The sequence below is a fragment of the Oryctolagus cuniculus genome, chromosome 4 (assembly GCF_964237555.1).
Source record: "Oryctolagus cuniculus chromosome 4, mOryCun1.1, whole genome shotgun sequence".
In the NCBI taxonomy this organism is placed as follows: domain Eukaryota; kingdom Metazoa; phylum Chordata; class Mammalia; order Lagomorpha; family Leporidae; genus Oryctolagus; species Oryctolagus cuniculus.
Window position 1 is genome coordinate 96,770,905 of NC_091435.1, and position 18,016 is coordinate 96,788,920.

Genomic DNA, 18,016 nt, shown 5'->3' on the forward strand with positions numbered 1-18,016 from the left:
TCCCTAACTTTATCTTCACTGTTAATGGGCAGCAACACAACTCTGCTAAGTTCATTCAGCTTCCTGCTGCTGTTTTCCATTTTGTTTGGGCCAAGTCCACTAGGATCTCCCTTGTATATGCTTAGCTTTAGCAGTCAGCCACGGATTTGGGCAGAATTTACACACCGGTTTTGGAATTCATTCTTTCCTGTGGCTTCCTGACATGTTTACCTTTTTCTACCTTGACCTCTGACACCTCACTCCGGGAAAGCTCACACTTTTTAGTGTCCTAAGCAGCACACAAATTGGTGTATACTCTCAAGCAAAACGCTATATTCTTAAACCTTCCCCCTCCTGCTTTAATCTTTCAGGAATATACTCCTTGCCAGTTTCTGCCTGCTTTGGGCCACTCTCCAGTTCTTTCAAATAGTTGTTTACTTTAAAAAAATATTTTTCCCTTTTTTTTTAATTGTTACCAGAGAAAGGTTAGTCTAAGTGATTCTACCATTTACCTAACAGTATTTATTTTTAAAGCCATGCTTTAGAACTTAGTATATGCTAGACATCAGGCAAAATGCTACATGTTTTAAAAAAATGATTTGTCCCCATCTCCAAGAATATCATGTTTACTTGATTTGACAGATATATTTTTATACATTTAATATTTCATACATTCATGAAATGATACACACATATAACTATAATTACATGTAAATAAATTAAAAGAGACAGTTTTCTTACTTTTCTACTGCAGAGCGTTTCTGTGATTTGCTTTTGTAATTTAATGCCATTTTAGTTTCCATTCCAGTGTATACAGCAACGCCTGCAAAACAAAACAGTCTTTTAAACTAATCTTATAGTACACTTCACAAGAAATAAATGGACTCACCAGTACAAAAGCTTTCAGGAAAACATATCACCTGCAAGTTGCAATCATTTAGCTTCCTTTTAAGTCTTTAGTTTTTAAGGTTGTTCAAGTCTAAATTTGGGGCATCCCAGTCACTCAATCTGATGGATAAGAGGGGTATGGGGGTTCTGTTGCAGACTTACAACAGATATCTAAATGGAAAAGATACTACATGAGTTAGAATTGGTGGAGGAAAAGGGTCTAGAAAAATAAAGATGACAGGGAGGGATATTAGAGAGAAAGCCAACAGTATTAACAAGACAGGAATGGAAAAGCACGTCATTAGCTTGTAACAGTGAATTGAGGCTGCAGTGTGAAAAGCCCTGGATCTAGAATCCAGACATCATTCCATAAGCAGTGGAGGGATCACCCAGAAGTCTGTCAGAGCACAAGGAAAGTGCTCTTTAAATATGTGTGCCTTGAGGTTGGCGCTGCGGTATAGCAGGTAAAGCCACTGCCTGTGATGCCAGCATTCCCATATGGGTGGTGATTTGAGTTGCAGCTGCTCCACTGCCATCCAGCTCCCTGCTGGTGGCCTGGGAAAGCAGCGGAGGATATTGTTTGGCCCCTGAACCCAAGTACTAAACCTGGATGACTCCTGACTCCTGGCTTGGGTCTGGCCCAGCCCTGGCTGTTGCAGCCATCTGGGGAGTGAACCAATGGATGGAAGATCTCTGTCTTTCCCTCTCTCTTTCTTTCAAAATAAATAAATCTTAAAGAAAATATGTGTGCCTCTGTGACTCTGAGATGAGTGAGAATGACAGTAATAATGGGACTAAAACTAAAGACTAGCCATTTAGGGGCCGGTGCCGTGGCTCACTTGGTTAATCCTCCGCCTGTGGCGCTGGCATCCCATATGGGCGCCGGGTTCTAGTCCTGGTTGCTCCTCTTCCAGTCCAGCTCTCTGCTGTGGCCTGGGAAGGCAGTAGAGGATGGCCCAGGTGCTTGGGCCCCTGCACCGGCATGGGAGACCGGGAAGAAGCTCCTGGCTCCTGACTTCGGATCAGTACAGCGTGCGGGCTGCAGTAGCCATTTGGGGGGTGAACCAACGGAAGGAAGACCTTTCTGTCTTTCTCTCTCACTGTCTAACTCTGCCTGTCAAATTAAAAAAAAAAAAAAAAGAAAAAAAGACTAGCCCTTTAAAAAACTTTGTAGTCCATGCTTTGAACGGTACTTCTGCCACTTACTAGTTCTAGATTCTTGGGTAAATCATCTCTAGGAGTCTCAATTTTCTCATCTTTCAATGGGAAAAAAATACCTCATAAGAGTAGCTAGGAAGTTTGAATGAAAAATCAGCAAAATGCCTAGAACCAGATATCAATAAACATTCACCACATCCTTAATATGATTTAAAAAGCACGGTAGGGCCAAGTTCACCTTCTTAAATATCTGTCCTGGGATTTTTATTGTTAGAATTATTCCTTAAAGGTAAGGACTACTCCTCAAATGACAAGGTCATGGAAATTATATAAATGTGGGAAAATAGCCAGAATAATGCAATAGGTATAGGTGTTGGTGCTGAGGCAAGCAATAGAAAGAGGCTTTAAAATGGTCATGGAAAATGGAAGTAAAAGATGATACAAAATCTTGGTGAACTTTCTGATATGCTCTTGTTTAAGATGCAGCTAAAGCCATGCAATTTTTCAAGAGTGTGCAAAATTTGGATCCCTGCTTTAAGCTAAATGGGATAAAGGTATTACTGCAAGAAAAGTATGTTCAAAGAGTGTTATCTGATGGCTTCTGCTATCAAAACGTTATGGATTTTAAAAAATAATTGTAAAATATATAAAACATAGAATTCATCATTTTAACCATTTTTAAGTACATAATTCAGTGGCACTTAACACAATCACAATTTTGTGTAACCATCCTTACTATCTAACTGGAGTACAATTTCATTATCACCAAAGAAAACTCTGTAGCCACTAAGCAATCACTTCCTCTACTCCCAGCTCCTGGGAACCATTTCTCGGCTTTCTGTTTCCACGAATTTGCCCATTCTGGATGTTTCAAATAAATGGAGTCATACAATACACAGCTCTCTGTACCTGGCTTTTCTTTCACTCAACATAATATTTTCAAGGTTCATCCACGGCACGCAGTAGTACTTTCCTATGGCTAAATACCACTTCATCACACGGATATACTATATCCTATTTACCCATTCATTAGCTGACGAACATGTGAATTGTTTCCCACCTTTGGCTATGGTGAACAGTGCTGTTCTGAACAGTCTTGTACGGGTTTTTTAAAACACCCACTGTTAGTTTTTTGGGGTTCTATATCTAGGGTGGGACTGCTGAGTCATGATAATTCTATGCTTAGTGAAGAGCTGCCAAACTGTTTTTCACAGCAGCTGCAACATCTTCCATTCCCATCAGCAAATGTAGGATGATTCTAATTTTTCCATGAACTTGCCAACACTCATTATTTTCTGGGTTTTTAAAAGTGATGAATGGATTCCTTTATCAGAGAGCTTAACACTAAGACATAAAATATAGTACAGGTAGAAGGAAAAAAGAGAATGAAGAAAAGGACCTCAAAATTTGTAACAGTGGACCCAGATACTAAGGGCCCTTGGAGCTAACAGCTGAAGGTTATCATCATCAGCTTCACAATTTTCCTAGGGTTGATTCAGAATGTACTAATTTAATTTAGCTCTCCAAGGCAAGAGCACTATTTTTCATCCTTTTGATCCAGTCAATATATGTTCCAACGGTAACTGGTATACAGCCAAAGGTAAGAATTTGTTGAAAGAATTAATATAGAAATGAATGTAGGAATGAAAGAGTCAGCAGTTTTTAACTCAGTACAAGAATAATCATAGTAAATTTACAGAAATGGTTTATTACACAAGGATACATTATAATGTTCCTCATCCACCATTACTAGAAGTGCCAGAATTATCTTCTTAGCACTCAGTTTCACAACTATCCACAAAGACAATATAAGAGCAAGGTTCTAATCTACTACTCAAAAACAAGACCAACAACAAATAATACAACACAAAACTACACTAATACAATCTTTGTAACAAAATTTTATCTTAAATACCAGCTAATTAAATAATAAATTATCCAAACAAAAGATCACAAATGGCTGTGCTTTTAAAAATACTTTATATAAAGGATCAACACAAACCAATAATTAAAATTATGTACAAACCAAAAATTTCTTTTGTGTTTTTTAATCTAGCTCCACGAAGCAAGAGACTCTCTGGCCCCAGAGGTCTATGGAAAAAAAGAAAATAAACAAAAGCATTGAATATATTACCAACTCAATTCAATTCTAAAATGTAATCTTCAATAGGAGGTATTTAAGTTACAGCTACAACGCGGCCTAGGCCAACCATGATGTTAGGTACTGTAACAACAAACACCTGCTTTAGCATTTCAGTAACTTTAAGGTTAGTGGCTTAGAAATAAGATTATGCGTGTAAATAAACCCCCAAAGCCACTAGTTTAAAAAATTTTAAACAAATATAACAAAACCATATGATTAAGCAGTGCTTCAAGAATGCTTAGCAGAAGATAAAAGTTTTAAAGTTTTTGAGCAAAATTAATAAACAGTTTTGGAAGTAAGAGAATTAAGATGCCATGTAAACATACATTGTGGTATGACATGTATAAATGCATGAGTTTGGCACAATTCAAATTACATGGATTACAAAACGTGATGTAGACAGGACGTTAGTGCTTTCTGAGGGCAAGACTGCACAGCTCAACTTGACTACTTGCATTGTATACTTCTTGGAGCATGGGTCTTCTTGTTTGAAATTCTCTCCATGAAGGAGAAACATAACGACAAGGAATAACTAGAAAGGAAATTGTATCTTCTTAGTGGTAGCCAAATGATAAGTTTGTATGGATAAGTTAAAAAGTCTTTATTTTGTTGATCTTTACAGTTTTCTGAAACATACACACAGTTATGCAACCAAACAGAATAGGAACCATTTATGAAAATACCTACAAACCCAAACATTTAAAATAAAATCACAAGCCAAGGAGGACCAGGTGTTTGGGACATGGTTAGTAAGTATGGTTTTATTCCATACTCATATCATGGATATTCAAAATCTAACATGGCAACTATTCAGGAGCTATAAAATGAGGGTTTTCCAAAAGTTCATGAAAAATGCGTATTATGAAAAAAAACTATGCACAGATGTAAATTTTTGCACCAAAATAAACTTATGTTTAAATCCCATTTAAAAAAATCTCTTTGAAGCTCTTTCCTACTTGGTGTTGATTTTAACAATCAGGACAGATCTCTGAGCTACATTGGTATATAAAATTGGGGTATAATCACTTTTTCTGATTAAAAGAATTTATTAGTTCATTTCTTTGTAAAGGGTACAGTTCATTTCTTTAACTCTAGGAGTAAAAGTTACATAATTGCTATTTTTTATTAACCGCAATATTTTAATGCAATTCAGACTACACACATATACATTTTTTTATTTTTCACCATAAAACAAAACCTCATAATTGATCAGCAGGGGTCCTACACAGTGGACAAAAACTCTTAAAACAACAGTTTATTGAACATGCTCCTATGTTAATGCTCATTAAAAATGTGAATCAGTGTTGATGCATGATATTTTTGGTAGCTTGTCTGAAGGATTTCATTAAGAAATACCCAATTCTTTCTGTTAGTAACTTATTTCATGCAGCCAGTATAAATCCAAAGTGCTTGGATTCTAAATTAAGCCTTGCAGTCGTCAATAACAATGCAATCTCCATATTGTATCAGCAAATTTTTTACTGACCCAAATCCTTTCGTTTAGGCACCTGAATACTGAGGAAACTGAACTGAAACAATCAACCAAGCAAAAAGCCAGGCAGAAGATTCAGTGACTGGACTGGCTCCTGACTACTCCAACTTGCAGGGCATGATTCTAAATGAAGAAGACCACGGTATTGATGCTTGCTCAATGACACATAAAACATTTTTCACATTCTCTTCCATAAGTGTCGGAGCATGAAAGGTGTAAGGATATGAATAAAAGCAGCTATGCTTCCTTTTACAGTTGACTCTCTAATATTATTAGGAAAAGCAAAACAAGTACACCATTTTACTAAATTATTTTAACATTATTTCATAGGATCTGTTTCATCCTTACTTGCTCTGCTGCACATTAAGTAGCACATGTAATGTGAAAGGCTTTCAAATGAACCCTTTCCCATAGTGTGCTGCTTATTTACCTGATCTCCTTTTATCTTTTAATCCCTCCCCCAAAAGTTCTCACTTAAAAGTAATCAGATAACATGAATTTATTCTTACCTTACAATTTCTTCCATTTGTTGAGTTATTATCATTCGTCCCATGAATCTATCAAAGAATTCATCACATTATAAAAATATATGATGCTCTGCTTATGACATCAATGGGTAGAACATTCAGACAGTTTTAGCACTATTCTCATACAGGAGATAAAACTGACCTTTTGTATACATGAATGGCCTAATATTCATGTTATGAACTAGAAAGACAGTTTTTCAGTTTTAACAAATTTAATATTCTTGCCATCTCTACTCCAGCTACAAATGAAGAAATGGATGAAAAATTTTTCAAAATGACAATGGAAATGTTTGCTAGGATTTGGCTAAGAGTTTGAATGTTCCCCAAAGATCCTTGTATTAGGGACTTGTCCCCAAAGCCTTATGTTAATGATTAATGGAGTAATAGTAAAGGGTAATGGGTTAAGGGTGGAAACTTGACCTAATTATGATGTCTAGGAGTGGGCCTCAGGGGAAGTCCTTAGGTCACTCACTGCGGCTTGCTTTCAGATGATGCTCTCCCTAGACTCTTGATTCTACAAGGGAAGAGTGCTTCTTGGCTTACTATGTGAATCCTTTCTCCACATGCATTTCACCCTTATCAGAAGCCAGACTACTAGGGCCATCTGATCTTTGACTGTGAACTTCCAAAACTGTAAACCAAATAAGCCTCCTTCTTAAGAATCTCCATTCATGTTCTTTTAATTAAAGCAATTAAAAGTTGATTATATGGGGCTGGCACTGTGTCACAGCGGGTTAAGCCACCGTCTGCAGTGCTGCCATGCCGTGTAGACGGCAGTTTGAGTCCCGGCTGCTCCGCTTCTGATCCAGCTCCCTGCTAATGCATCTGGGAAAGCAGCAGAGGATGGCCCAAGTCCTTGGGCCCCTGCACCCACATGGGAGACCTGGAAGAAGCTCCTGGCTCCTGGCTTTGGATTGGCCCAGCTCTGGCTGTTGTGGCCATCTGGGGAGTGAACTAGCAGATGGAAGACCTTTCTCTCTGTCTCTCCCTCTCTCTCTAACTCTGCCTTTCAAATAAATAAATAAATATTTTTTAAAAAGTTGACCATACAAATTTTTTAAAATATTTAATTATTTATTTGAAAGGCAGAGTTACACAGGAGAGGAAAGGCAGAGAGAGAGAGAGAGAGAGAGAGGGGTCTTCCATCTGCTGGTTCACTCTGCAATTGGCCGCAATGGCTAGAGCTGGGCCAATCCGAAGCCAGGGGCCAGGAGTTTCCTCCGGGTCTCCCATTCGGGCACAGGGGCCCAAGGACTTGGGCCATCCTCCACTGCTTTCCCAGACCATAGCAGAGAGCTGGATGGGAAGTGGAGCAGTTGGGTCTCGAACTGGTTCTCATATGGGATGCTGACGCTTCAGGCCAGGGCGTTAACCCACTGCGCCACAGCACCGGCCCCCAAAAAGTTGACCATACAATGTTATATATCATTACTATTACTAGTTTGGCCATCATGAGAATTTATCATTGCTATATAAAGAAATTTACATTGTCTAGTCAACAATGAATGTTCACATATTTCATTACAGTTTACTGAAGAAAGCCTCCTGTGATTTAGAATTAGATCATACTTTGGAATCAGATCTGATTTGGAATCAGATCATACTTTGACCTATTCATTCATTCAACAATTATTCATTGAGCAACTACTATGTATGAGTTAATTGGTAGGGACAAGGTGGTAAGTAACAACCTTTCAAAACGTTGTTAGCTTTCCAGTTATATTTCAATTGTTTTAAGAGATTATTTTATTTATTTGAAAGGTAGAATGATACAGAGGGAGAGACACAGAGTAAGAGACTTTCCATCTGCTGGTTCACTCCCCAAATGGCCATGACAGTTAGGGCTGGGCCAGGTTGAAGCCAGGAGCCAGGAACTCCATCCAGGGCTCCCATGTGGGTGGCAGGGCCCAGGTACTTGGGCCATCTTCCACTGCCTTCCCAGGTACAGTAGCAGGGAACTGGATCAGAAGCAGAATAGCTGGGACTCAAACCAGCACTCTGATATGGGATGATGGCATTGCAGGCAGCAGCTTTACCCACTGTGTCTCAACATTGGCCCTAAAATATTTTAATTTTTGATTGCCTGAAATCTAGAGTGAGTGGCCTGTTATCATAATGAATTTTCCATTCAATATCTGCTTAGTGAATATACAATATAAATTTTCACATACTCTTAAGCAATAATTTGGAATTCTATCATTCATTCAATAATGTTCATGTACCTGGTACTGCTTTAGGTACTTCAGTAGATAAAGTGAACTGTATACACACACATCTTGCTGATACGTATCATAAAGAAGTAATTAAATACAAGGAAAATTTAAGTGCATAAAATTAAGTACATAAAGATGTTTGTTTCCTCAACTGTCAACAAATACATAGCAAGGCCTGCTCTATGCCAGACACCATTCTAGGTGCTTCCGGTACATCAGTGATCAAACCACACAAAGTGGCTTTCTTTGGAGTTTACATTCAAGTGAGAGAGAGGTAATAGCAATAAACATAACAAATGACTAAATTATACAGTATATTAGAGCATAGTATTGTTATGAGAAAAGAGAATAGGTAAGAAGGAGCAGGCCACCTAAGTATTCAACGCAGGCCTCACTGAGGAGGCGATTTTAATAAAGATTTGAAGGTGGTAAAAGAGTTACACAAGGACTAGCTAATGAGAAGGTGGGGAGGCGTACGCATATCTAAAGAGAAGCAGGGAAGCCAGTGTAGCTGGAGTATGAACAAGAGGGAGGAGGACAGGAACTCGGGTCAGAGAAGAGTCTGGGGACCAGGGGAGGTCAGGAAGGTCTTACAGATGGTGATAAGGATGTGGGCTCTGCCTCTCACTGACATGGAGAGCCGCTGCAGGGTTTGATCAGGACAGACCTGACTCACATGTAACAAGAATCACTGTGGCTGCGTCTGTGAGAATGGACCGCAAGGGAGAGAAGGGGAAAAGTGGAAAAACCAGCAAGTGGGCCTTTGAGAACAGTGATTCAGGCAAGAGATAGTATTGGCATAGATGGAATTGGTGAGAGAGTCAGATTTTGGATGAATTCAGAAGGTGAACTACAGAATGTTCTGAGGAATTAGGGTGAGATGTGAAAAGAAGTAAAGAAAGATGAGCAGAGAGATGGGAGGAGTCATGGTTGAACCCGGGTTTTTGGCTTGACCTAACTGGAAGGCCAGATTGTCAGTGACAAAGATAGAAAGACTGTTGGCAGAAAAAGTCTGGGAGGGATCAATAATTTCTTACCCTGACTTTTTGGAGATTTCTACTAAATTTCCAGGCAGAATTATGGAACAGGCAGTTGGATGTAAGAGTGTAAAGTGTGGGAAGGAAGTGTGGATGCAGAGATAAATCTGGAAGTGATCAGTATGTAGGTGGCCTTTAAAGTCATCAGATTGGATGAGATCACTCAGAGAATAAGTGCAGACAGTGAAGGGTACAGGTAGGGAAGGGAAGAGGCCCTCTGACATGCTCTGACACGGAGAGTTCAGGGGGAAGAGGAGAAATCAGCAGGACACACTGAGGAGGGACAAGAGAGGGCAGAGACCAGGAAATTAAGTACACAAACTGTATCAAATGGAGGAGGGAAGCAATGAACTATCCAACTGATTTGTCATAAGGCACCATGTCATATGTCTAATATAAAAACAACAGAGTTGGGTATTAAGAGTTTAATTTGGTTCTAGTACACTCACTTGGATTATTACATAGTCATTAAATACAATCATTAAGAACACTAGTAAGATGGAAAACACCTTTTCTTAAAATACTTTTTTGAACTATAAAACCAATCTATATTCTTTCAAGAAGTATTAGAAAGTATGAAAAAGTAGCTATTTTAAAAGCATCTGAAATATTGCCATCAGCAAATAACCATTAATGTTATGATAGATAATTTCTCCAGGTTTTTCTTCCTCTATCTTGCTATCTAACTACTCAGCTACTGGATCACACACAAACATTATTTTTACATAACTGGGATAATATGAAATCTGTATTTTTGACATATTTTGATATGTAGCTATGTCATGAAATTCTCTTAAATTTTTTTTTTTTTGGCTTTCTTTTTATTTATTTGAGAGGCAGGTAAACAGACAAAGAGCTCCCATCTGTAGGTTCATTGCCCAAATGCCCACAATAGCCATGGCTGGCCAGACCAATGCTGGGAGCTAGAAACTCAATCCAGGTCTTCTATAAGGATAGCAGGGATCTAACCACTTAAGTTACCACCTGCTGCTTCCCAGTGTAACACCAGAAGAAGCTGGAATCAGGAGTGAAGCCGAGACCTGAACCCAGGCAGTCTGACAAAGCTTCCCAAGTGGTGTCTTTTTTTGTTTGTTTGTTTGTTTGTTTTTGACAGGCAGAGTGGACAGTGAGAAAGAGACAGAGAAAGGTCTTCCTTTTACGTTGGTTCACCCCCCAGTGGCCACTGCGGCCAGCACACTGCGGCCAGCGCACCGCACTGATCCGAAGCCAGGAGCCAGGTGCTTCTCCTGGTCTCCCATGGGGTGCAGGGCCCAAGCACTTGGGCCATCCTCCACTGTACTCCCGGGCCACAGCAGAGAGCTGGACTGGAAGAGGAGCAACCGGGATAGAATCTGGCACCCTGACTGGGACTAGAACCCGGGGTGCTGGTGCCACAGGTGGAGGATTAGCCTATTGAGCCGCGGCGCAGGCCCAAGTGGTGTCTTAACAGCTAGAACAAACACCTGCCCCTAAAAACATCATTTTTAATATTCCCATATATCCTTAAGCATTCTCCTACTTGAACACTTAATATGCTTTCAGAATTTCATTTATATAGAGTAAATAAAATGAAAAAAAGAAATTTATATAAATATTCTCTTTAACTCCTATGAATTCTTCAAAGGTAGAAACTATTCTTATTCATTTTATCTATCATGTACCTAATGAGACATTCATGCTCGATAATAATTTGTAGAATTGGGCCGGTGCTGTGACGTAGCAGGTAAAGCAGCTGCCTGTAGTGCTGGCATCCCATATGGGCGCCAGTTTGAGTTTTGGCTGCCCCTCTTCCAATCCAGCTCTCTGCTATGGCCTGGGAAAGCTGTAGAAAATGGTCCAAGTCCTTGGTCCCATGCACCCACTTGGGAGACCCGGAGGAAGATTCAGGCTCCTAGTTTCAGACTGGTGCAGCTCCATCCATTGTAGCCATCTGGGGAGTGAACCATTGGATGAAAGACCTCTCTCTCTGCCTCTGCCTCTATGTAACTCTGCCCTTCAAATAAATAAATAAATCTTAAAAAAAAAAACTAGTAGAATAAATGAATAAGCAAAAACAGCAATCAAAGTCTTTTTGCACTATTATTGAGTTATTTTTCTATTATAAAAAACATGCTTTGGGAGTAGCTGTCTGCACAAGAGTTGAGATGCCATCTGAAACTTGGAATCCATTATCAGAGTGCCTAGGTTGGAGTTCTGGATCTACTTCCAGTGTGTTTCCTGCTGGGGAGCAGCAGGAGATGACTCAAATGCTTTAGCCCCTGCCACCCTCCTGGCTTTAGCTTGGCCCAGCCTCAGCTACTGGGAGCATGTAGCGAACGAATCTGTGGAAGAAGATCTTTCTCTGCTTTTCAAATACATAAATGAATTTTTAAAATACCTTGTTTAATGATTATATTACATTTATATTTTAAATAACATATACACTGCTATAAAGTGGAATTGTCTGTTAATTTAAAAAGTATTTTTACTTTCTCCCCATTTTCCAAGATAAGTTAAAAACCATAGACCAAAGTACTAGTCATATTTGATCTCACATTAATCTTATGTTTGCTTAATTCTGCATCATTTTGAAGTCTCATAACTTTTTTTTAAAGATTTTTATTTATTTGAAAGTCCAAGTTACACAGAGAGACAGAGAGACAGAGAGACAGAGAGACAGAGAGAGAGAGGTCTTCCATCTGATGGTTCACTCCCCAATTGGCCGCAATGGCTGGAGCTGCGCCAATGAGAAGCCAGGAGCTTCCTCCGGGTCTCCCACATGGGTTCAGGGGCCCAAGGACTTGGGTCATCTTCTACTGCTTTCCCAGGCCATAGCACAGGGCTGGATCTGAAGTGGAGCAGCTGGGTCTCGAACCGGTGCCCATATGGGATGCTGGCTCTTTCGGCCAGCGTGTTAACCTAGTGCCGGCCCCTGAAGTCTCATAACTTTTAAAAATTCACCATTACTGAGATCATAATAGCAATAAAAACATCTTAAGGTACTTAATTCTTCACAGTTAAGAGAATCTTGTAGTTTATAGTGTTTAAAGCATTTAAAAAATTATAAAATTTACTTTTAAATATGTAAAGATTTAACTTTGATGAAATGGAAGATTTTACAACATCACTTGAAGAAAATCCCCTTTACAAAGGTGTAATCCAAAATAGACGTGCAGATATTTGAAAAAGCCAATGACTAAAGATAAGAGTTTGAAATATTTCAACTAACAAGAAGCTGAAGGCGATTTTTATAATCTGGTTATAATTTATAGTTTACTATCAATTACTGAGTAAAAATGAGTTTAGTTTCCCATCCATTTCATAATCCAAGATGACTTATACTATAGTTGTATTTAATAAACTATAATGTTAAAAGAATTTAGTTCTTCTGTTTCTTTCCCTGTTTTCAGAAACAAGATCTATAAAAATCTAACAAATGGGGGCAGCACTGTGGCATAGCAGGCTAAGCCTCCATCTACGGCGCTGGCATCCCATATGGGCACTGGTTAGTGTCCCAGCTGTTCTTCTTCTGCTCCAGTTCTCTGCTTATGGCCTAGGAAAGCGTGGAAGATGGTTCAGTTGCTTGGGCCACTGCACCCATGTGGGCAACCAGAAGAAGCTCCTGGCTACTGGCTTTGGATCGTTCCCAGCTCTGGTGATTTCGGCCATTTGGGGAGTGAACCAGTGGATAGAAGACCTTTCTCTCTGTCTCTCCCTCTCTCTCTCTGTAACTCTACCTCTCAAATAAAAAAAGTTTTAACAAATAAAGAAAACATTAGGAGGTGGGTATTCAGTGCATCAGTTGCATCCCATATGTGTGCCTGGTTTTGAGGCCTGGCTCTGATTCCAGCTTCCAGCTAATGAACACCATGGGAGGTCGCTGGAAATGGCTCAATATTTGGGGCCCTGACACTCACACAGGAGATGCAGAGTGAGTCTCGGGGGTTCCTAGCATTGATCTGGCCCAGCCAGAGCTGTTGTGGACATTTGCAGAGTGAACCAGCAGACAGGAAAGCTCTATGTGTCCACTTTTTTTAAAAATTAAAGAAAACATTTATTTTATGTTTCCTGTAATGGAGGGTAAATAAAATGAATAAGATTAGTTTCTGTCCTTAACTCATAGCTATTAAAGATAATATTTAAATAAAGTTGTAAAAATTTTATTATGTGCTATATATAAGGAAATACTGAAAGCTATATAAATTGTAAAGTTCTGATTTAAAAGAGATATATACTAGTGAAACTCAAGACATAGCTCCTGCCTTCATGGAACTTATGAAAAAATCATTAGATAATTCTTTCCAAGGGAATCATTTTTTTAAAAAAAAAGATTTATTTTATTTATTTGAAAGGCAGAGTTACAGAGACAGAGAGGGAGACACTGGGAGATCTTCCACCTACTGGTTCACTCCCCAAATGGCCACAACAGACAGGAGTGGGCCAGGTTGAAGCCAGGAGCCAGAAGCTTCATCTAGGTCTCCCACATGGGTGCAGGGACCCAAGTACTTGTGTCATCTTCTGCTGCTTTCTCGGGGGCATTAGCAGGGAGCTAGATTGGAAGTGGAGCATTAGGGGACTTGAACCAATGTCCATACGGGATATCAGCATTCCAGGAGGTGGCTTAATTCATTATACCACAGTGCTGGCCCCAGAGGGGAATGAGCTTACTTCTACTATAACTACTGTTATAAAGTGAACATACTAGTTCATAAGGAAATAGAAGGTAATGGGAAGGACCTTGTGAATGATAGCATTCTTTTGAATTAATATCTTTTGCTTAGAATTCTGGAAAATTCTGTGGTTAGTTTTTTTCCCCCCTAAGATGCACTTTCCCTGACTTTCCCACAAATAATGCCTCCAATTAGCCAAAGGATTCATTTTATGATTATGGTTATAAAGCCAAGTTTGTAAACAGGACTTAAAATGAGTATGCTGAATGATCACACCATACCTGTACAGGTCTGCTTCTGGTTGCTGGCATTCTATCACAGCCACTAGGGTGTCCAAATTGGCAACTGTTTGTAACACTGCTGTTTCTGGAACCGCCACATGAGTCTGGGGGGAAAAGGATTAAACCGAACAGTTTCAGGATCTGACTGAGTCCTTAGTTAGCAAAACAGGAGAAAGAAGGATGTAAAATAAAGAAGGAGATAGTTAGCTACTGTGATTTGGCCTTTCCTGTCTAGCGAGGCCACTTGCATATGAAATAACTGTGTGTATAGTCACTAGTGCTCAAAGTTTATCATAAGGAATTTCATTGGGAAAACGTGAATTTTCACCCTTGACTGTACTCTGACAAAATTTCAAGCTGTTGGTTATTTTTTAAAAGCACCAAAAATATTATGAGACTGTATTTTTCCTAAAAATGCTTTCAGTTTTTAACTTGAACTGACTAAACCATGTAAGACTACTCTTGAAATAAATCAATATTAGTTGCTTTTTAAAAACTTCATGTATTTTTAAATTTCAGTAATTAAAAAGATTTTTCCTTTATGAGGTCAAATTTTATTATTGAAAGCAAAGAAAAATAAGACCATAGCCATATACATCTCACTATATTTTGTTTACCAAGACCAATAATGAAAAATGTACATGGAACAAACCTTCAGGTTAGTTTCTCCATCCAAACTAGCAGTTGTAACGTGACATGAACCATCAAGTCTATCTGAGGACAGAAGCACCAAGTCTGCAGGGAAAATTTCATCTTTGGCTATTCGAACAATATCACCTACCTATGAAGAATATGGGGAAAAGTGAATACACAAATTTTAAAAGGCAGGGACTTAGTTGTATTTGGTTCTAAGTAAACGGCCTCTAGGAGGAAAGCAGGTTTTGAACTAAAATATAATCCAGATTAGAATTATGTGCTACCAAAATATAATGGATTTCTAATTTACCAGATGCATACCCGAATATTTTTTGATCTAGTTTTTACAAGGCCACCACTTCGAACAACATAAACAGGAGCTCCATTTACTTCATTATCTGAGTTATGTCTCAACCAATCTTCGTACCCCTGTAATATCCAAAGAATAAAAAATATATTTTCAGCATAATTTGAAAATATTTTTAAATATTTTTATCAAATGAGAAAAAATTTAAAATTGGCAAACATTTCATTCACTAGAATTATATTTGGCTATTTTGACACATATGCTCATAAGTAGTGGACATTCATTCCTACTAGAGACACTCTTGCTTTTTATTATACACATGTTCCTGGTTTCACAGGATAGTTCCAGTTACTTCTCACTTTCCTTATAGGAGGCTCCATCTGTGCAACCTTAGGACATTTCCTCAAAATTTACTCTCCACTAGGAGATTTCTTTCATGCCTGTCTTCAAATTATATAAATATTCTGGCAATTCTGAAATGTATATCTTCATCTATCTCTCTCTTCTGGACTCCAAACCTGAATATTTAACTACATTATTAGTATCTCCATTTGAATGTCTTATGAATATCCTGAACAAACTCAAAACTAAATTAATAATATCATTCTCAAAGTCTGCTGCATTTCTAATGTCTCTCATTTTCACAAATGGCATGATTATTCACCAAGGTACTCATGCTAGAAAGCTGGGAAGTCAATTTTTGACTTCTACCTTTTCCTAACAGTATTCAATCACTAAATTAAATTATTTCTATGTGTAAATGAAAAGGCATAAATTCAGAGGACTATTACAGATAATAAACAGAAAAAAAAGAGAACAGATTTTGAAATGGAGGTAGAGTTCCATCATTTCTTAAACAACAGACCATTTGCATTAATTGTAACTACAGGTTCAATATCCCTATTTTGAAATTCTGAAATCAGAAATGCTTAAAATCCAGAACTTTTTGAGCACTGACATACCACAAGTGGAAAATTCCATATCTGATCTCATGTGAACCTTTCTTTTATGAAGAAAATCATGAAAAATAATGCATAAAATTACTTTCAGTCTATGTCAATGAGGTGTATATGAAATATAAATCAGTTTTGTGTTTAGACTTGGGATCCTACCCTGAAGATAATTTATTATGTACATGTAAATATTACAAAATTCCTCTCAGCGAAAGTCCAAAATCTCAAATACTTTTCATCCCAAGCATTTTGGCTGAAGAATATTAAAATTCTAGTACTTCAAAAAATATGTAAGCTATAAGGATCAATGTTAAAATGAGAAACACGTATAACCATTTCACCAAAAAAAAAAATCTTTTGGTTAAATGTTAAGGAGTGGTGATTTCCTTTTAAGTGGAAATGCAAATCAGTAATTTTGTATTTGGTCTTACCTTTCTACTTCATAGATTTTTAAGCTTCTAGAGAGTAAAGACTATTTTACTAGAGCACTGTATCTTCCATTACAGAACTGGAGAAATGACTTACTATGTGCATATGCTTGGGAAAAGTTAAAAATAAGTAACTGACCACCTCACTAAATAACTATTTTGATAAAAGCACAAAGGGCAAAGATGGCCTAAAAGGGGATAAGAGAAGAAAGGAAGGTTGGAATTCGAATGAAAATGACAGTTAAACTAATAAGCAGTATTTATTATACAGAACAACAGGTAGTGACACATGATTTCAAGAACAAAGGCTCAGGGAAGGAAATCAGAATGTGGCATAGTAGTCAGAAAAGACCAAAGTTTTAAGTTTCCAAGTTAAATGAGTGATTGACCTGTACAATTATTTGGTGGAAGAACTTCCCAGGAAGCAAGAACTTCCCAGAAAGCAAGCCTTGAGATAGGAGCACACTCACTTCTGAGTATAAGAAGACTGTGGCTGCAGCACAGCAAATAAAAGGAAGAACGGTAGGGAGTGCAGTAAAAGAAGGAACAGGGACTAGAGTGTGCAAGTCCTTCTAGATCACTATAAAGACTTTTGTTTTGGTCTAAGTGTGATGGGAAGCTACTGCACAGCTTTAAGGTGGGAGGGTAGTTATGATCTGACTTTAAGAGATCTGGCTGCTGTGTGAAAACCGTAGGAGGGAAAGTGCTAGAACTACTGGGAGAGGAATGAAAATGTCCAGGGAAGGGAAAATGATGGCTTGGATTATGAGGTTGATCTTGAAGACAGGAATAAAAAAGTCAAAGGATAATGCAGCCAGAGCTGGTGGTGGTGGATGGCAGTGCCATTTAATAAACTGAAGGTTAAGAGGGTAGTATAGTTTTAGAGGAAACAAAACCAAGAGTTCTGTTTGAAATTATTCTAAGATATCCAAGTGGCAATGTTGTGCAAACAGTGTTTGGAGTTCAGATAAGTTTCAGGACAGACAAACATTTGAGAACCATCAACAGACAGATGACACTTTAAGCCACTGGATTAGATGAAGTCACCTAAAAAGTATTTCCATACAAGAGACACATATCTATTACCTTGAGGCAATGACATCTGCAAAATCAAGTAAACATGTGACAGTATGAGGAGACTTGGATGCTTACTAACTTACACACGAAGTCCTGTCTCCAACAGAACAGTGAAAAAAGGAAAGGCAAATTTAGTGAGAGCTGTGGCATAACATTCTGACACACCAGATGTATGACATAATTGCTAATCTACAAGCTCCTTTTAGTCTTCTTATATAAGTGATAAAGAACATACTTCATCTCAGAAA

General features: G+C 38.3%; 1 protein-coding gene across 8 annotated transcripts in view; it reads right to left on the reverse strand.

The window, feature by feature from the left end:
• ATP11B (ATPase phospholipid transporting 11B (putative)) overlaps positions 1–18,016 on the reverse strand; it is a 112,505-nt gene that overhangs the window by 63,168 nt on the left and 31,321 nt on the right. For 6 of the 8 annotated variants that reach the window (XR_011388036.1, XR_011388038.1, XM_008266558.4 and 3 more), the window contains exons 5-10: positions 15,325–15,432; positions 15,020–15,148; positions 14,368–14,471; positions 6,170–6,217; positions 4,052–4,116; positions 721–802 (exon numbers count right to left, since the gene is read on the reverse strand). Coding sequence is in view for 5 of the 8 variants with exons in the window: in XM_008266558.4 (XP_008264780.2) it covers positions 721–802; positions 4,052–4,116; positions 6,170–6,217; positions 14,368–14,471; positions 15,020–15,148; positions 15,325–15,432 (536 nt within the window). In the remaining 3 variants the exon portion in view is untranslated. Of the gene's footprint in view, positions 1–720; positions 803–4,051; positions 4,117–4,623; positions 4,701–6,169; positions 6,218–14,367; positions 14,472–15,019; positions 15,149–15,324; positions 15,433–18,016 lie in introns of all 8 variants that reach the window. The other 2 variants (XR_011388037.1, XM_070072462.1) reach the window with 1 other exon arrangement.